At 43.0% G+C, this 26,453-nt stretch overlaps 1 protein-coding gene across 3 annotated transcripts in view; it reads left to right on the top strand.

Moving 5' to 3' along the window:
• EGFR (epidermal growth factor receptor) overlaps window positions 1-26,453 on the top strand; it is a 147,742-nt gene that overhangs the window by 75,547 nt on the left and 45,742 nt on the right. For 2 of the 3 annotated variants that reach the window (XM_035101351.3, XM_035101352.3), the window contains exons 2-4: window positions 19,962-20,113; window positions 22,131-22,308; window positions 24,107-24,268. In XM_035101351.3, coding sequence (XP_034957242.3) covers window positions 19,962-20,113; window positions 22,131-22,308; window positions 24,107-24,268 — 492 coding nt within the window. Of the gene's footprint in view, window positions 1-12,600; window positions 12,906-19,961; window positions 20,114-22,130; window positions 22,309-24,106; window positions 24,269-26,453 lie in introns of all 3 variants that reach the window. The other variant, XM_035101353.3, reaches the window with a different exon arrangement.

A 26,453-nucleotide genomic window follows, 5' to 3' on the forward strand; every position in this document is an offset into this window, starting at 1 on the left:
GAACTGGCTTGGTGGTGGCGGGAAGACCCGCCACCGCCAAGCCAGTCCCGGCAGGCCGCTTCCTCTAGCGCCCGTTTTTAAACGGGCTAAAATCCACTAGTCCTATATAATCCTATATAATAATGTCCATGTTGTCCCTGCGTCCAGATGTCCCGTGTGTCCCTGGGGTACTGCGCATGTCCCCCAGAGACACAGGGATTGGACGGAGGGACAACCAGGGACACAGGGATTGGACCCGTGCTCTCGGGACACAGGGAACAGCCAACTGCCGCTCCGCCAACCGCCGCTCCGAAGCCCAGTCTCATGCTGGAGGTGCGCGGTGAGGCGGCGGGGGAGAGAAGCGCTCCCCCCCCCGGCAGCCTTGCCGCACACCTCCGGCATGGGACGGCGCTTCCTCGGGGAACCCGAGGAAGCCGAAGCGGCAGCGGGCGCGGAGGGAGGCCCGCTTTGGCTTGGCAGCGGCGGGAAGAAGGGGAGGAATTCCTCCCCTTTTTCCCGCCGCCGCCAAGCCAGTCCCGGAGCCGAATTGCGGCGCGGCGGGGTTTTTCGCCGTTTGCCTCCCCCTCGAGGGAAGGCAAACGGCGAAAAGCCCCCGCTGCGGACTGGCTTGGCGGTGGCGGGAAGACCCGCCACCGCCAAGCCAGTCCCGGAGCCGAATTGCGGCGCGGCGGGGTTTTTCGCCGTTTGCCACCCCCAGGGGAAGGCAAACGGCGAAAAGCCCCCGCTGCGGACTGGCTTGGCGGTGGCGGGAACATCCCGCCACCGCCAAGCCAGTCCCGGAGCCGAATTGCGGCGCGGCGGGGTTTTTCGCTGTTTGCCTCCCCCAGGGGAAGGCAAACGGCGAAAAGCCCCCGCTGCGGACTGGCTTGGCGGTGGCGGGAAGACCCGCCACCGCCAAGCCAGTCCCGGAGCCGAATTGCGGCGCGGCGGGGTTTTTCGCCGTTTGCCACCCCCAGGGGAAGGCAAACGGCGAAAAGCCCCCGCTGCGGACTGGCTTGGCGGTGGCGGGAACATCCCGCCACCGCCAAGCCAGTCCCGGAGCCGAATTGCGGCGCGGCGGGGTTTTTCGCTGTTTGCCTCCCCCAGGGGAAGGCAAACGGCGAAAACCCCCCGCTGCGGACTGGCTTGGCGGTGGCGGGAAGACCCGCCACCGCCAAGCCAGTCCCGGAGCCGAATTGCGGCGCGGCGAGGTTTTTCGCCGTTTGCCTCCCCCAGGGGAAGGCAAACGGCGAAAAGCCCCCGCTGCGGACTGGCTTGGCGGTGGCGGGAAGACCCGCCACCGCCAAGCCAGTCCCGGAGCCGAATTGCGGCGCGGCGGGGTTTTTCGCCGTTTGCCTCCCCCTCAGGGGAAGGCAAACGGCGAAAAGCCCCCGCTGCGAACTGGCTTGGTGGTGGCGGGAAGACCCGCCACCGCCAAGCCAGTCCCGGCAGGCCGCTTCCTCTAGCGCCCGTTTTTAAACGGGCTAAAATCCACTAGTAACTGTATAATGCACAAATTTTAATAGCTTGTGGGAGGGGTGTTATTGTTTCGTTTTTGTTCTTGCTTTTATTATATATTTTGTGTTTTTCTGCTGTGAACCACCCTGAGATCTTTGGATGAAGGGCAGTATACAAATTTAATTAAAAATAGAGCTGCAATATTTCCAGAAATCTTAAAATCATACAAAAATAAAAACCATTTTGGGGGAAGGTTGAATAATTTAAATATATGCAGATGTAGTATTATCTAAAATAGTTCAGTTACTTTATACTACTATTAAAGATTACAATGATAATTCACCAAGATATGTAGCAAGTGCCATAGTAACTGCAGATACACAAAATTAACCATCCTTATTTATTTTGATTTATATTCTTCCTCATTCTGTTAGTTAAATTCCATTGGCTCAGGTTAAAAAAACTATACAAACCGCTGGAACTGAGTAGTTGATGACCTATTTTTCCCAGCACGTTGAATATTACAAGAAATCAGACTAATAGCAAAATAATACAATACATATTTATCTGAGGCAAAACATGATTTACAGTCATCTATATTTGTATTGGATTTAACTTTGTTTACACACACACACACACACACACACACACACAGAGAGAGAGAGAGAGAGTTGTGTTCTAATTGTTTTTATTCTTGAAGTTTTTATTGTGAAATTGCTTCAAGATATTTTAGCCAAAGCTATTCATAATTGGAATCAAATAAATAAAATGGTTATGATGAAATGTGCATATGAATAGGTTTCAAACATTTGTATGATTTCTCTTCTTCCCTGCCTGGAAAAAAGTGTGAGGTAATGACTGTAGTTTATAAGATATCCTTTAAGAATTTCTTCTAGTCATGAATTGTCTAGAAAAAGTAATGTGTTTTTCAGGAAATTGATTCAAGATGAGTGAAATTGGCAGAATAGTCCATCCTATTCTTGGTTTGTGGTTTCATAGACTGGGCGTAAGAGTGACTACAGATGCATGTGATTCATTTGTTGTTTTGTGAGCAATTAGTTTGAATAACAACTTCCTTTCATTTACGATTTAATGTGGGTGGTACCTGATTAGGCATGTAGGTCACACTGGTAGAGTTGTAATCAGTGGTGGGTGATTTAACTGTGTAATGGGTTTAACAGTGCATATTTCTGTATTCACACTTGGAGTAGTTTTGTGGTGACAGTTTAACCATATCTGATAGCAAAGCTTTGGAGTGGTGTTAGAGGTTATTCTAAACATTGAACTTCCATTTTTTTGGGAGGTCGGTACACCTATATTCAAGATAAGTAGAACTGCCATTTTAAGATGGCTTTACTGCATTGCTATTTCTCTTTGACACAAATCTCCCAATATTTTTTTTAATTAGCCACAGGGAACTCCCACTTTGTGGCAATGGTGCTGGGGAAAGGGTGTTTCCCCTACTCCTCTCCTCTTACCCACCATTTTAATTGCTCCCAAAAGTGTTATTGGCAGTTCTGCAGTAGAAATACAGTGGAGGATAAAATTATCTCCACTCTTGCTTTCTTATTGCATTTTCAACTTAAGCTGGTGAAACATATGGCCATATAGATTTAGCACTTATTACTGATGAATGCTCCTCTTGAAGGAGCTTATTCCTAAACTTATCCACTACTCTTGGATTTAGTGTTTCGAGCAGGCATCCCCAAACCTCGGCCCTCCAGATGTTTTGGACTACAATTCCCATCTTCCCCAACCACTGGTCCTGTTGGCTAGGGATCATGGGAGTTGTAGGCCAAAACATCCGGAGGGCCGCAGTTTGGGGATGCCTGGTTTAGAGCCTCTTGCCTTCTAAGTAGTGCAGAACAGTGGACCATGGAATTTGCTGTGCATATTGGCATGATTCTGGAGGATCCTGTATATCTCCATTGGTGGAGCAATATTCTTTATCATGATTTATAGGCCCTCATTTTGAGGTATCTCTATACAGCCATAGGTAGGAAGTTGTCTTCAAATTGACCACTTCTTGGTTCAGTGTACAACCAGCAATTGTATTTCTTCCCTTCCAATTCACCCGTGGCTCTCTGGAAGCATATTACATCTCAGAACACTATAAAGCCTAAGACTTGTTACCTTCTGGGTCAGTGACTCTCTCCCATAATTTATGTTACTGATATCTATGGAAATGTGTGGATTCATGACAAGTTGGCTGAGAAACATTTTTAGAGTGCTGTGGGCTATTTTCACAAATATCCAGTGACATGGATATGTAAAATCTGAATGAATCCTAATTCACTTTTTAAATTCCTCAGGAAATGCTTTCACCTAGAAACAGTCGCGTTAGACCCAGTATTTTTTTTTTTACTTGTGAAGACTAGCTGCCAGACAGCCAATGTCATTCCAACTTAGCTGTTGGAAGTAGTCATATTCGGTAAAATATTGCAATATTTTTTCCTTGTCTACTTCCTGGTAGCATGTAACATTTTTACTTGTGGTGACCAGATTTTGAAGCCAAGCTCAAAGACTGGAGTCAAACAACTAGTAGAACCCAGAGATTTGAAGGTGCTATTGCTTCATGGTCCTCATTTAATTGTGCAACACATTTTTCTGTCCTACTGTTATTTCTGATCAACTGGTTTTGAATGCTTGACATTGATTGCACTATGCAATTGGTTCCTTTAGTCCAGCACTCTCACTGGCAACATTTCTCCTACCGGTAGGTTTTTGCAAGCTCTGTTGTTTGGGGCTGTTTTACATAGAGATGCCAAGAATTGAACCCATTAATCAATCTTTATACTGCCTAGAAAAGTTCTGTGTTCATGAATCACTGTGGTATAGATGGCCTTCCTTTCCCCTACAGATCAGTTGCATTTATTTGGTTTTTAAGCTTCTAAAAAAAGGTTTACATATTTAATCAGAGCCAGCCCAGTCAGATGAGACAGGTGAGGCTGCTGCTTCAGGGGCAGAAGCTCCCCAGGTGGCATGCCCATAGGTGCCTTGCCTGCCCCCCCCCCGGCCATTGGCAGTGAAACACCACCAGCACTGATTTTGGGGTAAGATCGCAGCCATTTTAGGCAAGATCCCGCATTATTTTGTGAGATATTTCACCCCAATTCGTCCTGATCTTGCCCAAAACCGGCAACAATGGCGGCCACTTCTCCACCAGCAGTGGATGGGGCAGGGTTCCGCAGCAGAGCAGATGGCGGCAAGAGCAGGTTGGTGGTGGAGGGAGCAGCAGCAGCAGCAGGGCAAAGCGGCACTTTTTTACCTCAAGTGACGAAACAGGGCGCACCACTCCTGCATTTAATGTGCCAACGGTAGTGGCAGCCATTTTGTTTAAGGGTACTTTCCAAACGGCATGATTTTTTAAATAGTAGAATTAGCAATACAGTATAGCAAGAAAATCCATAAGCAAATAGACACAGCCCTTTCCACTAACTTTGATTTTCTGCAGCCTTTTAGTATACAGTATTTACATTTGCAGAGAGATGGTAAAAGAACAACCAGTGTTTATTCTCTTTCGACAGATACACAAATAGAATTCAAACAGGCTTAGTCAGAACACCTGCATTTTGGTCAGTGCTGACGTTGGAGGAGGCAAGAGTCCAGTTCATTGACATTTGCAGAGATCTGTAACGCAAGTCATCAACCCTAATACTGAGAGGTCCTGGTTGCTTAATTGTAAAATATGTTCAAAATTGTCCATATGAATTTGGTACAAGTGAGCTAACAGAACTAGAACCAGAATATACAATCAGAAGAGTCATGTGGTATAGCTCTTCTTGTGACACGCAAACACAGCCAGCTTCAGTGTTTGCCCCATAAGTAGCAAAACCAAACTAAATTATGTACCCTGTTTCTCATATTTTAAGACATACCCATAAAATAAGCCATAGCAGGATTTTTAAGCATTCAAGGAATATAAGCCATACCCCGAAAATAAGACATAGTGATAGGCGCAGCAGCAATGCCGGCCGCGGCAGGAGGAGGAGGAAAAAAATAAGACATCCCTTGAAAATAAGCCATAGTGTGTGTTTTTTGAGGAAAAAATAAATATAAGACATGTCTTATAATATGAGAAACACGGGTATATACAAATATAATTGTTACAAATTGTAGGACTCAGCTTTTCTTAGTGCAGTTTTTGGATTTCCTGTGCAGATAGTTTTATTTGATATTACTAGAACTAGGTTTGTTCATACCTGTCTGAGGTACACTCTGGTAGGAGCACTCTTATTGCTGGAAAATAACTTGATGAGCTAATAAAATACCACCTGACTTAATTAGTTTTTTTTCTCATCAAAGTTAATGAATACACAAGCTTTGAAGCAGTTTCTTTGGCAATAGTTTTTAAAGGGCATGATGTAGAGGCATAGCACAGAAGGGAGCACCATGACTCTTAGTGACCGTAGGTACACACTGCTCAAGGAGCCATGTAGTTCAAGATCACTGATTAACCTTTTAAATGAAAAAAAATCAATCTGCTTACTACTCACTCCAGTGAATTTCTGGTGGATTATTTTTCATGTATTGAAGACCCAAGACATCTTATATACAGCCTGCTGAGCTATTGGCTTTTAAGCTTATGTATAACAACATGAGCTCTGAACCAGTTCCCAGTTCCTTGCTAGAGACTCTAGAATCTAAACTGGAGCCTCATGGCCTGAAGGGAGGACCAACACTGGAGGGTACTGCAAAAAGTCGTCCCCCCCTTCAAAGCCAGGAGGAACCATGAGCTGCAATTTTTTGTCTATGCCCCATCACCACAAAACTTTGTATACTCGTATGCATTTTGTAACTAGTCCAGAATTAGGAAGTCAAAGTAAGTTATCGCTTTCCTGTTTCCTATATCTTCATTACATGAAACAGCAGGTCTCCCAAGCAGTGAATCTCACACAGTACTCTTTTTAGCCTACTTGCAAATAAATAACACCAGAATTTTATAACTATAAATCAGACCTCGACACTTCAAGAACTTCCTGTGGACAAAATCTTGAGATCAGAATCTTGAGGAAACTCAGCTGCTCCTGTTCTGGCCACAGAGTATGACTGTAGAAGTCCTTTGAGCCATTACTTTAATCAGTGACCTCGTTTTAAATGAGGTCCATTTCACAGCGTGGAGAACTATCTGTAATGATGATGTTGCACATTAAATACAATAGGCAGTTTCTTTACCTCTTTGCAGTGAAAACTGTCACAGAAAATAAGGTTTCTGTTTACCAGTCCACAAACCCTGTCCTCTGTTCTTTGGGTTTGACAATTTATGTTACCGGTACTTTAAATTTTCTGTATATTTAACCCTTAACCCATTAGAGCAGGTCAGTAGCCATCTCATCAGAATGCAAGGTCAAATTGATAGTCATCATTGGAAAAACCTACTTTAAGTGTGTTCAGTGGTTTTGGCTGCCCAGTTGAACTTTCACCACCTGGTGATGCCTTGTAGCTTTTGAAAGTCCCCTCAGTGTCAAAATCAGTTTGCAGTGTGGTATTGGGGGTGTGTGTGCATCCAGCCTTCTGAGAAAAACAAGTCAAAGTCCTCCTGGGCACTCAGAACTAGTTATACCGTTCTTTTAGCTTCAGCATATCTCATATTTTTATTTTCATGTATGGAATCCTTTCTACAGATATTTCTAGGCGCCATTTTGAAATTCTTATTCAGTGGTGCATTTTTTTCAACAAAAACCTGTAGAGTGATCTGTCTCTCTCTCTGTATGTGTTTCCACATTTGCACTGCACTTTTTGAAATACTATAGTGTTACTTGCCCAATTGTAATGAGCCATATAATGATTCATAATCTGTATCTTTTCTAGGAAGTTAGGGTCTTTAGGTAGATTAAGAATAAAATATAGCCTATCATTTAGGGAAATGACTTCTCTGGAATATTTGTTTGCTCGTTGCAGGCTTATCTGGTAATGTTATTATTAGTTTTGTTTTGTTTTTTGCCTTCTGTGTTTTTCATTAAGGGATTAGTGGCAGGAATAATAACTGAAGTTAGCAAGTATGCAGAGAAAGGAAATGGCATTTGCTTCCCCCAAGTGTTCCTCTTTGTTTTTATTGTACAAGTATGTTCTTATGCTTTGTGCTGCCCAGAGGGGCATGTGCAGCATACAAACAAACAAACAAACAAACAAACAGTCTCTTTGCACTGCACTTTTTGAAATACTATAGTGTTGCTTGCCCAATTGTAATGAGCCATATAATGATTCATAATCTGTATCTTTTCTAGGAAGTTAGCGTCTTTAGGTAGATTTAGAATAAAATATAGCCTATCATTTAGGGAAATGACACACCGCTATTGTGTTGGCCTGTGTAAGGATCGTGGGGTGGTTGCTCATGAGTAACCACGCAGGACTCCAACCTGGTTATTTACAGGTTTATTGTGCATACTATGTACAGTGAAGAGCAAACAGTTCCATGACTGCCCTAGTCACTAGCAGATCCAGGAGTGCCCCCTTCCAGTTTCTACCCCAGCATAAGAACTTGGACACCTCTAGCCTCCACCTCCCCTCTTTGCATTTCAGTCCCCTGCGCAATTGGGTGGTGCGAGGGCTCCAACCTTGCATCCTGGAGCCCCCTCTCCGTGGTGCTGACCGCCTCCCTCTACATTGGCATAGTCTCTGGCACCTTGTAGATTGTGTGCTTGTAATAATGTGGACAATGCCCCACCCCTTCTACAAATTGCTGGTGGCAATGCTATGTAATGTGTTCTTTTGCCGGGCTGCAGCTTGTTCTGCATTAGATCTGGAGCAAGCTGTATTAATAAACTGATCATAACACTTCAAGTTAAATGAATTTATTAAATAAACAAAAGTTTAACTTTGTAATTGATCTGATTGTAGTTAGAGTAGCAGAAATGTATAAAAACCCTTCAGCAACATTTACTCTTTGGTTAGGCTGTGAAGGAGAGGAAGGATGTCTAGGAACTAGATTTTTTAGTTTCTTTGCTTATAAATCCCATGCAAAGAAGTCAAGGTGCATCCCCAAAGGAGAGAAATGATTTATTATGTTTGGGTAATAAGTTCAGCTTGTAAAAATGCATGCACAATTCAAAATAACAGTTCTCTCTGTGGCATGTTGAGCTATGGAATACTCTTCCTTTTAATCTCTATCAAAGCTGGAAGGGGGAAAAATAATATTTCTGGCATAAAATAAAAGGGGCTTGATAGCTGCAGTTACTGTTGAAGGAGTGCTAATAAGGAAATGACCCTGAGACAGCATATAAGGAAGCAAAACAGCAAGGTTGCCCAGCTTAAATAAAGCAGCATCTTTTAATATATGAAGTGTGTTGTTTTTTTGCAAGCAAGTCATGACCTTTATGGACTAAAGACAATTTAAAAATTCTGTTGTTTCAGGTGTAAGCATGCTTTGCTTAGGTGCAATTTTCCCACCGTGCAACGATGTTGTGATACAGAGAGTCAGAAGAGAACTGGATGGGTTTATAAAAAAATATTTTCTCACAGACTCTTTATTTTGGCCTCTGACTATTATATCATAGCATACATAGGGCTACCAATCTACCAAGGGTTAGCCCAAATATAAACAGCAGTACTGCACTGGGGATGTGTACATTGCTGGGGGGGGGAGAGATAGAAATAGTAAAATTAAAAGTTGAAATGTGCGTGAGAAAGTTGTATTTGCAAGTGAACCATGAGAGAAAAAATGAAATGTATACAGGAGCTATTGCTATAACTGAGAAGGACAAAGGGAGAGGGAGAAAGTTGCTATGCCTCATGATTAAACTATCCATCATCATCATCATCATCATTTTATCTGTATGCCATCTTTCCATAGTTAAAACCATGCTGAAAACAGCCTACAGCATGAAAACTTTTCCATAATCATAAGTAAAACATTAAAAAGTTGAACAACTCAAGCTTGGGAAAGGCTGCCATAGGGTAGTTTCAAAGATGAAGGCAGGAATTGAGATCTGCTTACTCTTTAAGAGTTTTGGGGGCACCACTTAAGCTCCACTTCAGGCAGTACAATGTCTTAAAACAACTGTGAGCATTAGTGGTAGTAGCCTGACTAATGTTTTGAAGGTGTTCAAACAAATTTATTTCAAATTTCAAATGGTTTTTGCCTGTAAATCAGCATGCACTTGTTTTTATCTGATACTGCTGTTAGCTGAAAAGTGGACTAACTGAGGTTTCCACTTATTGGTCACCCCTCCTGTTTTTGTATTGACATTTATGGGAGAGGGTGGCCCTGCCCCGTGTATGCAGAGAGATGCTGTTCTTTATTCCAGTGGTGTCCCACTATAAAACCAAGAGCCCAGGTGCTTACAGACCACTTTCCAAATGGATTCTCCTTCAAAGATGACTCATTGTTCTCCTTGCCGTGTGTGCAGATAATCAGCAAACCACAGTAAAACTTGAAGGGACATGTTCGTGCCTTTTGAGTCTGTGAAGTGATAGACTGTACTTCGAAGTCATAACTCTTTCCCCAACAATCTGTGTAGTGGAAAATACAAGGTCCATGTATCCATTCTGTTCAAATGATTTGTTCCGTTAGGAGGATGGGAGGAGGAATCTTCTGTATGTTTTTATATTATAACTTGATCTGAAGCAGGCAGGTGTTTTCCAACGAAGCTTTTCTGGACAAATAACAGTTCATGCAAGTGCTTAACTTGTACAATCAGTGCAATTTCAAGAGATTCTTCCTCCTCTCAGAAGAGACAGTTTTCTGTGAGTTCTCACCTACAGTGTTTGAAGTAGCACTTGACATTTCCCAGTTGCTACCATTAGCTACTGGATCCATACATGAAACCTAAACTTCTAGAGGAAGCCATGAAGCATCCCATTCTGGCTGTGGAGACAAAGTGAAAGTTGTACACACAAGAGAAAATTACGCTACAAACCCCTCTATGAATAACAATAAAAAAACCAGCCTCCTCAGCTGAGGAATTCTATTCCCAGTGAAGGCTTGCCAAAGTCAAATTCAAGTGAGAGAGCAGCTGTGGTTGTCATAGACATGTTCCAGGCAATAACTGCAAACCTCATGGTTCGCTGCTTACAAATTGTGATTCACATGCAAGCAGTTTTTGGGATCTGTTGGTTGTGCTCCATGACAATCTTATTTGAACTGTGCTCAAGGTCGTCTGGAAGAAACATAAAACTATGGCTCTACACGGCAAGGAATAAGCTGGCACAGACATAGGTTTTTAGGTATCTTGTGTGGAGGAGTTTTGTTTTCAGTATGTTATCTGCTTCTTAGGGATGGGTGAGACGAGATTGAACAGGTCTTTCTGTTTTTATAGATGTACAAGGATGGAGGTACTTTAGGGATTTTGCTGCTTATAGAAGTCAGAGAAGCAAGCTTTTTCATTTAGCTTTTTGAAACTTGTAATTAAATGTGAACAGCAAATCACTGACCATAGAACCACTTCCTCTTCCCCTTCTCCCTACTTTTGCCAAGCCAATATTTGCATTTGGCTTGCTAAACACTGTTTTTGCTTATAAATATAATATTAAGTCTGTCAGGTTAGCTGTGATTAATTATTAGCCAAAGAGTGACAGAAAAGAAAGCAGAGGCTTGGGACCAAGATGAGTAGAGTGCTGAATAGTTTGAGATAGTGAACCCAGGAGGAAGATTGTGCCTCTACATGTTGCTCACAGAGCAAGCTCTGACGCAGATATGGGTAGTTTGATGTCCTGCTGTGTTTGCATTTTGAATTGAGAGCCTCCCATAACTTTGCACAAGACAAGAGTGTGCTTAGGTGATGTTTGAACAGGAAATTGTAATGTACAGAACACCTCAATTCTGAATAAAAAGGAAATGAATCACAGATTCATTGTCATTCTTGTGTTACCAGCTCAATTGCGTGTCAAGGCCCCAGGCCCTGAAGTTCCCTTTGATAATAAACACACAGACTCAAGTATTTAGGTTTATGGGATAAAATAGGCCACAACTTTATTGGTTACAGATGTGAGCAGTTTGGCTTTGGCATTGGGTGAAGCCAGACTATATCTCAACTCCCGCCTGTCTGCAGGGAGTCCAACTAAGGGTAACCCACCAGTAGGAGGAGCCCTTTGACTTACATCAAATGAGGCGTCCCCGTTGGGGTTGTTGCATGGCCCTAGCGCACATCCAGGCATCAGACAGGATCCACACACACACCCAGATCCCTTTAGCAGGATGCCCTTATTGAGGAGGGGCAGGCGGAGGCTATAACCTCCCCACCATTAAACAAAGGCTTACCCAATGCCTAACCGCCACTCGAGCCCAAATGGCTCACTGCCAACACCTTCACGCCTGCAACCAATCTCTGATGTCATCTCCAATATCATTCACCTGGGGATTATTTCCAAAATCAGAAAGGTGAACACCATCATGGAACAAGGCTTCCTGGTCAAAAGTGATGGCAGGGTGTTGTATCACATGGCCATTCAAATGTTGCACCTTCTGTGCAACTGCACGGTTAGCTTTCTTTCCAGCACTATTGATTGCAACTGGGTAACGACATTCACGCCAACAACACCTCTCCAAAAGCTGGGGCCAGAATAAGGTTAAGTCTGGGTATAGGGCAGCAAGCTTGTCAAAGTCCTCTTTGAAGTTCCAGGTTAGGTCAATGCCCTTCCTTAGAACCAACCCCAGCTGAACAACCAATGCATTAGAAGGGGCATGTAATGCAGCTCTGGCCATCACAATGGGCATGAATTCATGTCATTTCATACCACATCAACATTCTTTGGGAGCCCCAGGCAGCTTTCTGTGCCAGTAGCGATGGCACACATGCGGGCCAAATGGGCTATGCTGTGTCCCACTAACCAGAAATTGATTGCAGGGATGCCTGAAAATGAAGGAGCAACAGGGTGTGGTTATTGAGGTTTTCTTCCAGTTGTATCTTCTGTAGGCATTAGATCTTCAACGGCCTATAGCCTTAATCCAGTCTGCGGGGAGGCCCAAATCCTAAAGGAATGGGCTGCAAAATCCATGGCCAGGAGGCTACAGGTAAATTGATGTCTAGCCAGGCAAGAGCGGTCTTGGTGAATAAGGTAAGGGCCAGGGCCAGGAGGTCTGAGGTAGAGATACCTCCTGGTGTCCTTTACCGGACAAGGGCCCTTGTGCCCCGAAGCTGAGAGCCTGATAAGAGCACATTTACCTGTTTTGGAGCGACGAATGCTGATTAGCAATTCTGAGAGGCTCAAATTTATGTCCTTCAGCAATACCGGTAGTCCTCTGGAGAAGGTGCCAAGCTTACCCTCATTGACGCATTCGCCCACTCCGAGGGCCCCAAAGAATGAAATGGTGTATGCTGCGGAGAATAGACGGCATTCATATTTTGACCAGCAGATGTCTCTTAAGACCCTGTGAATACAACAAAGGAAGCCAAATGTGATTGGTTTTCTACGCTCCATGTTCGGGGGTTGAAGTCTACGCCACACCTTCAATTACCCTGCGCATAACAAATGCTGCACACGGATCAACAGAAAAGATACATTTGCTGAAGAAGGCAATTGTGGCACAGGTATGAATATATAAGGTGTGTAAAATAGACAGGTGCAGCACTAGATCATATTGTTTTCACAATTCAGTTTTCTTGTCGCCACATAAAAACTGCTATACAAGTGAAATGTATTTTGCCTGTTCTATTCAAGATGTCCTTCAGCAAGGAGGAAGCACAGCAATACAGTCATACCTCGGTTTAAGTACGCCTTGGTTTGAGTATTTTCAGTTTAAGTACTCTGTGGACCCGTCTGGAACAGATTAATCCACTTTCCATTACTTTCAATGGGAAAGTTTGCTTCAGGTTAAGTACGCTTCAGGTTAAGTACGGACTTCCGGAACCAATTACACTCATACCTCGGGTTAAGTACGCTTCAGGTTGACTACTCCGTGGACCCGTCTGGAACAGATTAATCCACTTTCCCTTACTTTCAATGGGAAAGTTCGCTTCAGGTTAAGTACGCTTCAGTTTAAATACTCCACGGACCGTCTGGAACGGATTAATCCACTTTCCCTCACTTTCAATGGGAAAGTTCTCTTCAGGTTAAGTACAGACTTCCGGAACCAATTGTGTTTGTAAACCGAGGTACCAGTGTAGTCATTTCTGTGAACAACTTATTTCCAACTCTGCTTGCTGTTACTTGCATTCTAAGGCAGTATCTTGTTTCTCATTCTGCTATGCTGCATTGGGGAGATGCAGGATTAGTCTGAAGTATTATCAGTACCATAGCAAAACAGTAAATGACATTTGGCATTGACCCTGGCATTGACCCTGGAACTCATGGTTTGGCAATTTTTGACAAGATCTCCACCATTTTACTCCACATTCCTAGTTTCCAGAGTAATTTCAGCCTAACTGTCCTCTGGTGGCATGGCTGCCAAGGGTTAAATCCCAGGTACTGGTGTTGTTCTGCCAGTGTTGCATATTGTGTACGTGTAATGCATATTGTGCACATTGAACATTAACATAGGTTCAGAGGTGTCAATCTGTGAAGAATCGGGAAGAGAACTGGAGCTGAGAGATAGGAAATTTCTTTTTAGAACTCAGTGGTGCTTCACTGTGGAAAAACTCTCAGGAAACTTTTGTATGTGCACTCTTAAGCAAAGGGTGTGGATGTGCTTGGAGGTCATTCATGATACAATTATTATTTTTATATACATGTCCACAAAGTGTATATAGTTAATGGCAGCATGTTTGAGGGGCTGCAATATTTCTTCATACTATTTTGCCACAGGAACTTTGAGCTTCCTTATTTGCATACAGATGTAGCCCTTGGATCAGTATCTAGATTGACTTCAATGTCTAGGAGAAATTCTTCCTCTTTTACGTTTTTGATCAAGTCTCCACCCGAGAAATCTTGGACTCCAATTTGGGTGTCTGAATAGCATAGTGTTCACTCAGCATGCATAAACTTCTAAGATCTGTGCAAGCAATTGTATTTATTCAGCTAGCGAACAGCAGTGGATCAACAAGACATTAGCAATACAGGGCATTGTCCAATGGTCCCAAAGTCCAACTATGCTAAAGGCAGTTTGTATTCGTAGCCCTTACTCAAAATCAGTTCAGGGGTGCAACCAATGATGGAGGTTCTTCTGAACACAGAATTTGAGAGCATTGCAAGATCTTGTTCCAACAGAGAGGCTGCAGCCAATGTGGTATGTTGCATATGCGACTCCAGTCAGCAGGCGGCTGCAGAGAGGCTGCTGCGGCAACAAGCAGCATTTTAGGCTTTTGCAGCTCCAAGCCAATAGGAATTGCTAAGGCAAATACAAACGTTTTGGCTCCCAAACGACGCAAACCCAGAAGTGATTGTTCCAGTTTGCGAACGTTCTTTGGAACCCGAACGTCCGACGTGGCTTCTGCAGCTTCTGATTGGCTGCAGGAGCTTCCTGCAGCCAATCAGAAACTGCGCCTTGGTTTCCGAATGTTTTGGAAGTAGAAATAACTTTTGGAATGTATTCCATTCGACGTCCAAGGTACAACTGTACTAGGCTAAATCTAATATTCCCTTTCTAGGTGTGATTTCAGTGATTCCCTTTTCAAGTGTTCTGCAGAAGAGTTCTGCTCTTCAATATTCTCTACCTTTCAGAGAAAGAGAGAAGTAGGTCCAGTCTCTCTCTGGTCAGAGCTGTGACCCCTGCTCTCCAGAGGTCACATATGTTTTGGGCAAACCCATGTCCAGCAGCACTCTGAATGAGGGTAGCTAGCTGACAAGAAGACCCAGGCACCCTTTTGCTCATAAATTTGTTCAGACAGTTACAGTAAAGACATAAGAGTGCAACTCTATCCAGTGTGCAAATGAATGTGACATGCTGGGTTCAGATGCTATATCTTTCTGCTTCCAGAAGAAGGTGGAGCATGTTCTTTTCTCTTTGCATAGATATCAAAATAGATTCTACTTCATATGCTTTCCCCCTTTACATTTGAAATTTCACACTGTGTGTGTTTTTCAGTTTCGTTCTTACAGTCTGATTTAAAAAAAATGTAGATATGTGCTAGAATTTGAAATGAAACCATTTTGTAGAAATGTAATCTGTCAGGGCATTCTGTGGAGTTGCCAATTCTGCAGTTTATGCTGTAGTCGTTCTTTTAATCAGACTGGTCATTCTTGTGCCGTGAAACAGTATCTTTGTGACATTATATGTGAAAGTGATAACACAAAATGAGACATCAAAAACATTTTGTTACTTTTGCCCTAGTCAATTCAAGGTTATGTGTGAGGATTCATTTGAAAGAATGAACGCTGTATTCTGACCTTAGTTAAAGATTGAAAGAGTTCTGAATGTTGAAAATGTAGTAAGCATTGATAAATAGCTACTGCACCAGGCCTTCACTTCAGAGAAGAAACACATTTTACTAGTTTTGCTATTAGCAACATTCCTTTAAAATGTGTAAAAAATGCTTTGCTGGTTCAGACCAAAGTCCTGTTCTAGTCCAGCATCCTTTTTTATATAAAAAAATCTTTTTACTGATTTTCAATTTTTAACAAATTATACCAAACTAGTGGAATTCAGCCCGTTTAAAAATGGGCGCTAGAGCGCGTGTCTCGGCAGAAAAGGAGAGGTGTCGGGGCTCAGGCAGCCAAGGGGCGGAAAGGAGGCGGCGGTGGGTGGATCCCAGGGCCAGCGAGCCTACTCCTCCTCCTCCTCCAGCAGCCGGCCAGCGGCTATGGCGACGCCCGTGAGGAGCCGCGAGGGGCGGCCGGAGCTGCCGGGAGATGGGAGGAGGGGGTCCCACCATTGTCACGCTCCTGCTGCTGCTGCTGGAGGAGGAGGAGGAGGAAGGAAGGAGCCCGGAGCTCGAGGCGGCCTCCCCGGCGGCCCCCTCGGCTCGACGCCCGCCGCCTCGGCCCGGGCCGCCCTCCTCAGCCCGCCGCCTCCTCAGCTGCACATGGCAGTGGTGACTCTGCCGCTTCCCCGGTGTCTCTGCCGCTTCCCCGGTGTCTCCGGCCCGAGTCCTGGCGCCGCTGCCTGGCCCGAAGGAGCCTCCGCCGGGGCGAAGGCAAGCGAGGCGCTGAGTGGCAGCTCTCTTTCCCCGGCGCCGCTTCCTGCCTTTGCCCCCGGCCCGAGAGGTGGCAGTTCCTGGCGGCTGCTTGCCGTCATGTCCCACTAGACCGGCATCCAAGGTACTGAGCCCCTTGGTCTACTGGTCATAGGGGGGGGGAAGGGGGCTAAAGCAGCCTCCTCCTCCTCCTCGCTCTTTAGCGCTTGTCCGGCCGGGAGCGGCAGTTGGCAGAGGGGTGGGGGGGTGGGGAGAGCGTGCGCGTGTGTGTGTACGTCGTCTCTGCTGTCCAATCCCTGTGTCCCTGGGGCCCATGCGCAGTACCCCAGGGACACACGGGACAACTGGACGCAGGGACAACTTGGACTTTATTATATAGGATTACTACAATTTAAACCATTTCCCCCATAAAACTGGCTTCCATGTCCATTCTTTGACGTGTCCATAAATTCATTTTATTGCTGCTTCAAAATCCCATTCTATCTTTAAAACTCCACATTCCCAACAATTCTCTTATTTTTACAATGGTTTTAAATATGTTTAATTTATAAAACTTTATTCATCAAAAATCCATTTTTCAATTCCCACATGTATACACATTTTTTTCTTTATGTGTGCATGCATATTGCTTACAATCCATGATTATATTAAATTTAATTATTAATCATCCAGTCCACTTTGTCAAACTCCTTCCATTCACAAGCCTCTTTCAATAACTGTCCATGTTTTGATTTTTGCCACAAACAGTCCTCCAATTTGGCTCAGAAGATCTGCTGCCAGCCAGAGCCTCAGGAATCTCAAGGTCACACATCTGACTCTGCTTCACAAAGGAGGAGATCATATTTCCTCAGATAGCTATTCCACTTTCTTCCTCTCCTCCTTACAATCCAAATCCATGTCGATGTTGCCAACCATGAGAGATTCCCCCACTAGACCATTTACAGTTTTTCCTGAGAGTTCCTCCTGCTCTCGACAGACCTGATAATCCTCCCTCAGCATTGCAAATTGTAATCTGTATTTATAACATCATCATTTACTTTTAATTCATTTATTCTTATTAAAGATTTTCTTGATATACAAAAATATGTGCAATATCTCTCGTAACATTTTTACAAATCAGTTTCATTTGTTGAGACATTGGGAAGAAAAGGGGAAAAGAGGTAGATGGGGGAAAGATGGGTTGAATCTTTAGATGTTATAGTCTTTCAAAGTCCCATCAAGTCATTTAGAGGTGGGTTCTTCTTCTCCCCACAACTCCAACCCCAACCCCCTTCTTCACCGTCTTAAAGCAATTATCAAAGTACCTCAAATCTTCACACACCCAGTTTTAGCTCACAAACATCCAGCCTCATAAATTTCTTTTAATGAACCTTACTTAAAGTGTTTTTTAAGCCAGAGAAGGTAGATTTTAACCCTCATATATAGTAGTGGTAAAAATAATAATAACACTACGGTACCTCTCTTTTATCCATTATCTGCTATGGCAGGAATTGTAAACCAGACCTTATTCCTTCTATTTGATAGTCGAATTAAAATGGCAGCTTGTTAGTAACATCTTGAATGGACCACTCCTTCAGTTTTTAATCCAATATTCTGAATTGTAAAGGTGCCTGGCCATTATAGGAGACGGGCATCTTGACAGGGAGTTTGAGACCCAGCATCCCCTCCCCCTTCTACCTGACACTTGGCAGAGGAGTTCTCCAGGACATCCGCGGGTACCCCAGCCTCCTGAATACCCTCAAGAGTTACAGAGAGCATTCCACCCTCAGGAAGCTCTCCTCCCCTTGCCTCAGTCTCTCCCGCTAGTGGGAGAGCTGCCACCATCTTGCAGACCAGAACAGGAAGCCGCTAGTGTAGCATCCTGTTCCCACAGTGGCCTCAATGGCAAGCCCATAAGGGTGATACGAGGGCAACAGCTTTCTCCCAGCATGATGCCTCTTTTCCTTGAGGCAGCATATAGCCATCATGAATAATAGCCATTGATATCCTTAAACTTTGTGAATTTTATCTAGCCCCTTTTAAAGTTAAGTTGGCCACCACCAAAACTTGTTTAACTCGCCCCAACAGCCACTCAGACATAATGTTTTTTCCTGCATGTGCCCATGTGTCCCCTCTGATGCATTGATAGATCATGGTCTCTTTCTCTGCAGTTGGTTACATGTGCATCAAGAGCTTGTAACAGGACCTTTGTGTTGATACCACCACTCTGCGAGTCTCTGGACCTGTTGGTTGATACAGAAGTGATCCTAGCTAGCCAGGTCGGCCAGAAGGCTCTTAGATCCTCTGCATTCAATTGGTCTGGGTGACTGGTTGCCGAGGCAAACAACTAGGGGTCTCTGTCTGCATGGCTGACTTCTTGCCAGCAATATTGCAGATAATGTGCCCCCTCCCCAGTAAAGAAAAAAAATGGACTTTGCAGCACTGGGCACCTGGCAGTGATTATACACAGGTCTCTTTCCACCATTGTGGTTGACATGAATTGGAGCACTGTTTTAATTTTAGATATATAAAAATAGCCTTCTACCTGGTTGGAGAATTGAGCCCCCCACCCCTGGCAAAGTAAGTGCTTTGATGAGTTAAGCAGGTCATATACAAAATTACAATTTGCATTTCACATAGATGAACTTAAGTGCTTTTCTTCTTAAATAAGTTAAAAATAGCTCTCTCTCTCTCTCTCTCTCTCTCTCTCTCTCTCTCTCTCTCTCTCTCTGTGTGTGTGTGTGTGTGTGTGTGTGGTTCTGCCTTTGCTGTATAGGTAATAATAGAATGTGAGACACACACTAATCCCCCCCGTTACCCATAATAACCTTAATTGTTAACGTGTAGAGCTATTAGTCATTACACAATGAAAATGAGTAATTGGATCTCTTGGAATACATTTGGGTTCCCAGCCAAAACCATGTCAGTGCAATAATGCAATAAACCAATAAACCTTACACATTGGGCATCTTGAGGTTTATGTTGATGACTGAAACACAAAGCAGTAAAGGCTTTTGGTGGGCTTTCTGGTTTTACTTTCCTTGTTGCTAAATTGTTACTGCTATTGATCCTATAGAAGTTTCATCACTTCACTCCCGATTTAATATGTAAATGATTATATTGCTTTGCTGCTGCTTTTTATTGCTTTAGGGTGTGATTTGTAAGTCATTTGAATACTGTTCCATAGAAAACAAGCTTTAAAATATTTTAAGCAAAGACAGCTAGATACAGTACAGTTGACTGAAATGTGTTTTACAGTACAGTACACATCTCCAGTAGGAGAAACAGATAAAGTTCCCCAGCTAAAAAATACTAACAATTTTACTTTAAGGAAGCATGTTTTATACTATTAGAATGCGCAAAACCACATTGTATTGTCATGTTGTTGGATACTCAACGATTTCTAAGGCAGCAGCCATAAACTCTGCAAGCAATAACAATAATATTTATTTATTTATTTATTTATTTATTTATTTATTTATTTATTTACTTGTTTATTTATACCCCACCCACCCGGCTGGGTTTCCTCAGCCACTCTGGGCAGCTCTGCCATTCTGCTGTACTTATATGACTTCTTTCTTTTTCTCTCCTCTACAGTTTGCCAAGGAACCAGCAACAAGCTAACACAGCTTTCGAGTGTGGATGAGCACTACAATAGTCTGAAGAGAATGTATGAAGGCTGCGAGGTGGTGCTTGGCAATCTAGAAATCACTCACGTGAATCACACCTATAACCTTACTTTCTTGAGGGTTAGTGCAATGAGTCATATTTCTCTGGTTCAGATGAAGTGGAGAAGAAAAATAAATGCATGTTGTAACCTAAGGAAGCAGCAATGTACACCTTAGTCAGCAACTAGGTTTGGTTTGGTTTGGTTTTTTGAGGAGGCAGTTTGTCAAAGACCAAATTCCTCCTGCTAAAATATCATTCAGGCCACATCCTGTTGTTATATGAACTGCTTGTTCACACCACTCTTCTGCTTTTGGAATAAGCAACTGGAGTCTCTGAGTAATAAAGCAAGGGCAGGTTGGAGGGTCTTTCTAGGAGTAAGCCGCAAACACACACATTTTGCTGCACTTGCCAAGGATTCCAGCTATTGGGAATTGTTGTACTCCAAACAAACTAATACTTTACACAGAAGGCCTAGAAACCCCTGGGAAGATGTGTACATACACGTATGTTTTCTATTTTGCTGTTGGCAAAATAAGCTCCCCTGGAATAATTTTGCTTGTTCCAACTCGTGCATTTAACACTAAACCTTAATCTGTTTTACAACGCTATGTGAGTACAGAAGACATTTTATAGTCTTCATTGTACTGTGGAATAACATCAAAATACTTTTATAGACAACCCACCAAACAAAAATGCAATAAAGCTACACATTGTAAGATGTGTAAAAGCCCCCTGATGAAAACTGCATCAAAAAGGAACATGTAAAGCTGACTCCACCTCTTAATTATTATAATCTGTTACTTTCTGGGTCCACCTTTAAAAGCTTGAAGCATGCAAAGTTTTCGTATATGTATTTATATCATGTTTATTATGATTACTTGACTCACCACAGTGAGTGGCAAGAAAAATCAGATATAAATTTGGATAAGATGGATGATGAATCAAGGAAGATTTCTTTCACTTATGGTACACAGTTTACATAGTGTTTTTCCCAAGAAGAGCCTATATTAGCATAACTTAGCCATAAAGTTAGGGCTCTTCTTTTGCTGATATGCCAAGGTGTTGTAATGATTAGCTGTGATCAGATGTTTTCATTAGGTGTGGCCATATCTGGGTTTGTAGAATCATTAATCCCTAGTCTAGTGACTGCTTTATTGCTTATTGACTTCAGTTAGCATTTTGTTGGTTCTATCATTCATTGCATGTCTGTCAAGGCTCCATGGCCATCCTGTTCTCTGAGGGTTAAAAATTATACAGTACACAGTATGCTTGTTTTATGGGATCAAATAAGGCCACAACTTTATTGGTTACAGATGTCTAGGTTTTGGCTGTAGGCTTTGAGGTAAGCCACTGTGAATATCACTCCAGCCCGTCTGCTGGCAGTGTCTCTAAAGGTGAAGCCAGCCAACAGGGAACGCCCTATGACCTACATCAAATCTGGGCATCCCCCAAGTGGTTTCCGTTGGTAGAGTGGAATGGCCCTGGCCCCCGTCTGGGCATTGGACAGGAGCCATTCCTCCCAGATCCTTTGGACAGGATACCCTTACCCATGAAGCCTCCCCTCCATTCAAGATCTAAGCTTACCCAATGCCTATCAGCCAATCGAGCCATTACCGGCTTGCTGCTAAACCTCCTGATCAAATATGGTGCCAGGTTGACAGATCACCCCACTCCTAGAGTGATCAACCCTGCGTCTGATCACAAGATTGGCCTGCTTTCTGGCCTGATTGAAACTAGCAGGGTTGGGACTACCACGTCAACACTGCTTTCCAACCAGTGTGACCAAAGAATGGTTATGATAGGGAACAATGTCAAGAATCTTTTAAAATTAGGAAAACTGCTCATTTCCTTGACATCTGATGGAAGGGCATTCCACAGGGCGGGTGCTGCTACCGAGAAGGCCCTCTGCCTGGTTCCCTGTAACCTCACTTCTCGCAATGAGGGAACCGCCAGAAGGCCCTCAGCGCTGGATCTCAGTGGGCCAGGCTGAATGGTGGGGGTGGAGACGCTCCTTCAGGTATAACGCTCCTTCAGGTAAGACATAGCCTAAAAGAAAAATTACAAACAATATTTGTCTTCCTGTTGTCTATCCTCCAGAGTATACAAGAGGTGGCTGGTTATGTGCTTATAGCAATAAACACAGTGAAAAGTATTCCTTTGGAGAATCTCCAGATAATCCGAGGAAACACCCTTTATGAAAATGCTGCTTTGGCAGTTTTACTAAATTACAACGATGTCAGGGGGCTTGAAGAGCTGCCAATGAGACGCTTAGCAGGTGAGTTATTCAGGATGGAAGGGTGCAAACAAAAATCCCCCCCCCAATAATCCTTCAATCTTTAGCAGAACATGGGTTTGTAATCTGTCATTTAAGAAATTTGGAATTGACTCAGCACTTGGTATATTGCTCAAGTTTCTATTAATTTGTTGTTGAGATAGGAAATGAGGAGAATCCCTGTCATGATGCACGAATCTTTGAAGGATTATGCATTTCCCAACAACAGCAATGGAGGTGGTGTTATTAATTGGTAGCTTTGATATAGTACAAAAGAGTCCTCAGCATCTCACAGCAGTAGCTCAGCCAACCACTTAACAGCACTGTAAGAGAAACCAGTACAGTGTTACCTCGGGTTACAAACGCTTCAGCTTACAAACTCTGCTAACCCAGAAATAGTATCTCAGGTTAAGAACTTTGCTTCAGGATGAGAACAGAAATCGTGCGGCGTCAACACGGTGGCAGCAGGAGGCCCCATTAGCTAAAGTGGTGCCTCAGGTTAAGAACAGTTTCAGGTTAAGAACGGACCTCCAGAACGAATTAAGTTCTTAACCAGAGGTACCACTGTATTATTGTCCCCATATTACAGACAGTAATACTCTGTCTGAAAAACCGGTTTATTTTAAGACACTCAGTGACCTAGTGCTTAGTCATATCATCAGGGCTTGAGTGTGGCTACTCTTGAGTAAAGACGCCAAAGTCCGTCCTGTCTTTAACAGGTTTATTGTGCATAGTATTTACAGTGCAGAGATGCCAAGAAACATGATGATCTAGTCACTCACAGAATCCGGGAGTGGACATTTCCTGTTATGTGACCAGCATAAGAGCTGGGGCACCCCGAAACACCGCCTCCCCTCCTTACAATTAGTACCCCGACTCAGGTGGCGCTGTGGTTAAACCACTGAGCCTAGAGTGTGCTGATCAGAAGGTCAGCGGTTCGAATCCCTGTGACGGGGTGAGCTCCCGTTGCTTGGTCCCAGCTCCTGCCAACCTAGCAGTTCGAAAGCATGTCAAAATGCAAGTAGATAAATAGGAACCGCTACAGCGGGAAGGTAAACGGTGTTTCCATGTGCTGCTCTGGTTTGCCAGAAGCGGCTTTGTCATGCTGGCCACATGACCTGGAAGCTATACGCCGGCTCCCTGGGCCAATAATGCGAGATGAGCGCGCAACCCCAGAGTCGGTCACAACTGGACCTAATGGTCAGGGGTCCCTTTACCTTTACCTTAATTGGGGCAACGGCAGTGGCTGCCCCGTCCCCTCAGCCTGTTGGCCGGGGCGCTGCAAGGGCTCTGTGGCATCGCTGAGCCCTCTCTCCTCCATCCCCCTAACTTCCTCCTCCCCCCCCACCTGACCGGCTGCTGCTGCTCTCACTGGGCGATGTGCTGGTCAGCAGGAGAGGCGGAGGCTACCTGTACAGAGCTCCCCTGACAATATCCATCTTTTACTAACTGTACTACTGTATCTGTGTGTTCTCATTGCTAATCAATTAAACCTTCCCGGGAGCCTTAAGAGGAAACACATATTACTCCCATTTTACAGATGGGGAAAATGGGCTGGAAAGCCCAGGGCCTTAACCACACAGGGACATGAAAATAATAATGGGGTCTGAACCTGCTTTCCAGACCTAAATGCAGTACTGTCAGTAGGCCCATGGAGACTCGCCACTATCTATCTACACACACACACACACACACACACACACACACACACACACGTATTTCCTCCTTCTCCTTTTCCCCTTTTAGATTGAAAAAGAAACCATATCATTTTTGATGTCTTTGCCGTAATTTCTTTTGGCAGAAATTCTAAATGGAGGAATAAAATTCAGCAATAATCCTTTTCTTTGCAACATGGATAATGTTCTTTGGGATGACATTGTCGATAAAACAGGCGGCAAAGGTTTCGTACAGTTTGATGTTGCTGAGAAAACAGAAATATTGCCAAGAACTGACAATAAAACATGTAAGTATACACTGAAAAACCATATATGTATATATTCTTGACATTACACAAACCTATTGAAGTAGCGCCAGCCCAGAAATGTAAAGAAAAACCAGGCAGCTACTTCCATTGCTGGTGGAGCTGCGCAAAGGTATTTAAATTTTGGTCAGAAGTTTATGAAAAATTGGGGGGGGGGAATGCTGAAGGTAACTTTTGAGAAGAAACCAGAGACATTTCTTTTAAGTATGACCCCAGAGTGATAGATGATAGAAAAAATATTTTTCTGTATGCCAGTGCAGTAGTCAGAGTGCTAATAGCCCCAAACTGGAAAGGGGACAAAACCCCAACGATCCAGGAGTGGCAGATCAAGCTAGTAGAATTTATGAATCTAGCAAGAATGACGGCAGTAATCAGAAACATCCCAAAAGAAAAACCCAAGGAGGAGTGGAGATATGTGGAAGTTTACTTGCTTAAGGAAGGTATAAAAACAGAGATGGTGATTGGCTTGGACTAAGATGCACAAAAAGATAGATATGTACAACTATATATGTACAAAGGCAGATAGATTTAATAATAGAAGAAGATAATAAATATTGTTTATTTAAATTTCATTTTTGTGGAAAAGGTATAGTAAGTTAGATGTATTGATAAAGGAAAATTGTATCAAAAGGATTGGAAGTTGGTATTTTAAATGCTTGTTTTTTCTCTTTCCTTTCCTTTTCCTTTTTTATTCTTTGAAATCCTTTTTTCTGCTTGTTTCAATTCTTTTTTTTACTGTTTAGGTGTGATTGTGTAAAGATTTTTATGATTTATGATTTTTGATTATGATATGAATTGTGTATGTATGTATTTTTTGGATTTATGTTGTTCCTTTTTTATTTGTTGTTCTTTTTTGAGTTAGATAATAAAAAAAAATTAAAAATGAAGTAGCGCCAGCCCACTGGATGTTGAATCTGTTCTTAAACGAGTGCAGTCTAAAATTAAAAATGAAGATATAATAACTGCAGGAATTTGCCACAATAGCAGCATGATACTAAGGCACTTTTTTGAAAAATGACAAATTCATAGTTACTAATGGTAATTTGCCTTGTTGCAAACTACAGTGTGTGTATATCATGTAGTATTTGCTTGTATACAAATCAGCATGAGAGTCTTACTCGCAAGGTCATAGGTTTGAGCCCTACGTTGGGCAAAGGACTCCTGCATTGCAGGGGGTTGGACTAGATGTCCCTCGTGGTCCCTTCCAACTCTCCAATTCTATGGTTCTATGAAATGAAGGGCTGCCTTGCTGACAGTTCCCAAAAACATATGACAGGAAAACTACAAGCAATTATAATAACTAGGGACCTGTGCTCTCTTGGTGGTATTATCCTATTAGTCTATTTTCATGAAAATTAAGCTGAACACTCTCCGACCTTTCTAGTTACTATTTAATATATAATGGCTGCTGTCCCATTATTTTGAGCCTTGTCCCACCTTCTGACTTTGTTACAGACATTTCGTTCGAGGGTCAAGGCACAAAACTCAGTTGTTGAAATAGCAAGTTTGGATCAGATCTTGAGTTATGTACACTTGGCCAAGAATCAGTGGAAATGATTTTATATAATAAATGAGAATAAAAATATGTAATTAACATATGCTAAATAAATTTTAAACAATGCTGTAACTCAATAAATAATAAACTTATTAAACTTATTAAAACTGTATTAAGTCTAAAACTTTTGACTTTCAAGTTATCTTCAGTGGTCCTAATTGCATCTATGGTTCAACATAAATACCAAAGATAAAAAAAACCAATCTCTAGTACATGGGCAACTAAAAAGAAAGATAGATGAGAAAAGGTATGTGAAGTAACAACACCAACCATGGCTAATATTCATGATAATCATCCATCCATTGTGTGCTTCCCCCCCCCCCACACACACACTTGAGAATAAGCCCTCCAAAAATGTGGATTCCACAGCCAATGAAAACATTGGAAGTTTATCCAAAATTAGCCCAACTGGTCAGCTATGTGTATTCTCCAAATGTCCTTCCCAACAAAAATCAGTCTGGAGAGAGTTGTTCATTTTACAGGTCTACTACCCCTAGGAGATCCAGATGTTGATTTATTTACTATGCTACAGCTACATAAACCTACAGAGAATCTGGTTCCCAGTCAGTTGAAAAACCCTCTTTTATATATGTTTTCATAATTCACTTGGGA

The sequence above is a fragment of the Zootoca vivipara genome, chromosome 11 (assembly GCF_965207765.1).
Source record: "Zootoca vivipara chromosome 11, rZooViv2.hap1.1, whole genome shotgun sequence".
NCBI classification, from domain to species: domain Eukaryota; kingdom Metazoa; phylum Chordata; class Lepidosauria; order Squamata; family Lacertidae; genus Zootoca; species Zootoca vivipara.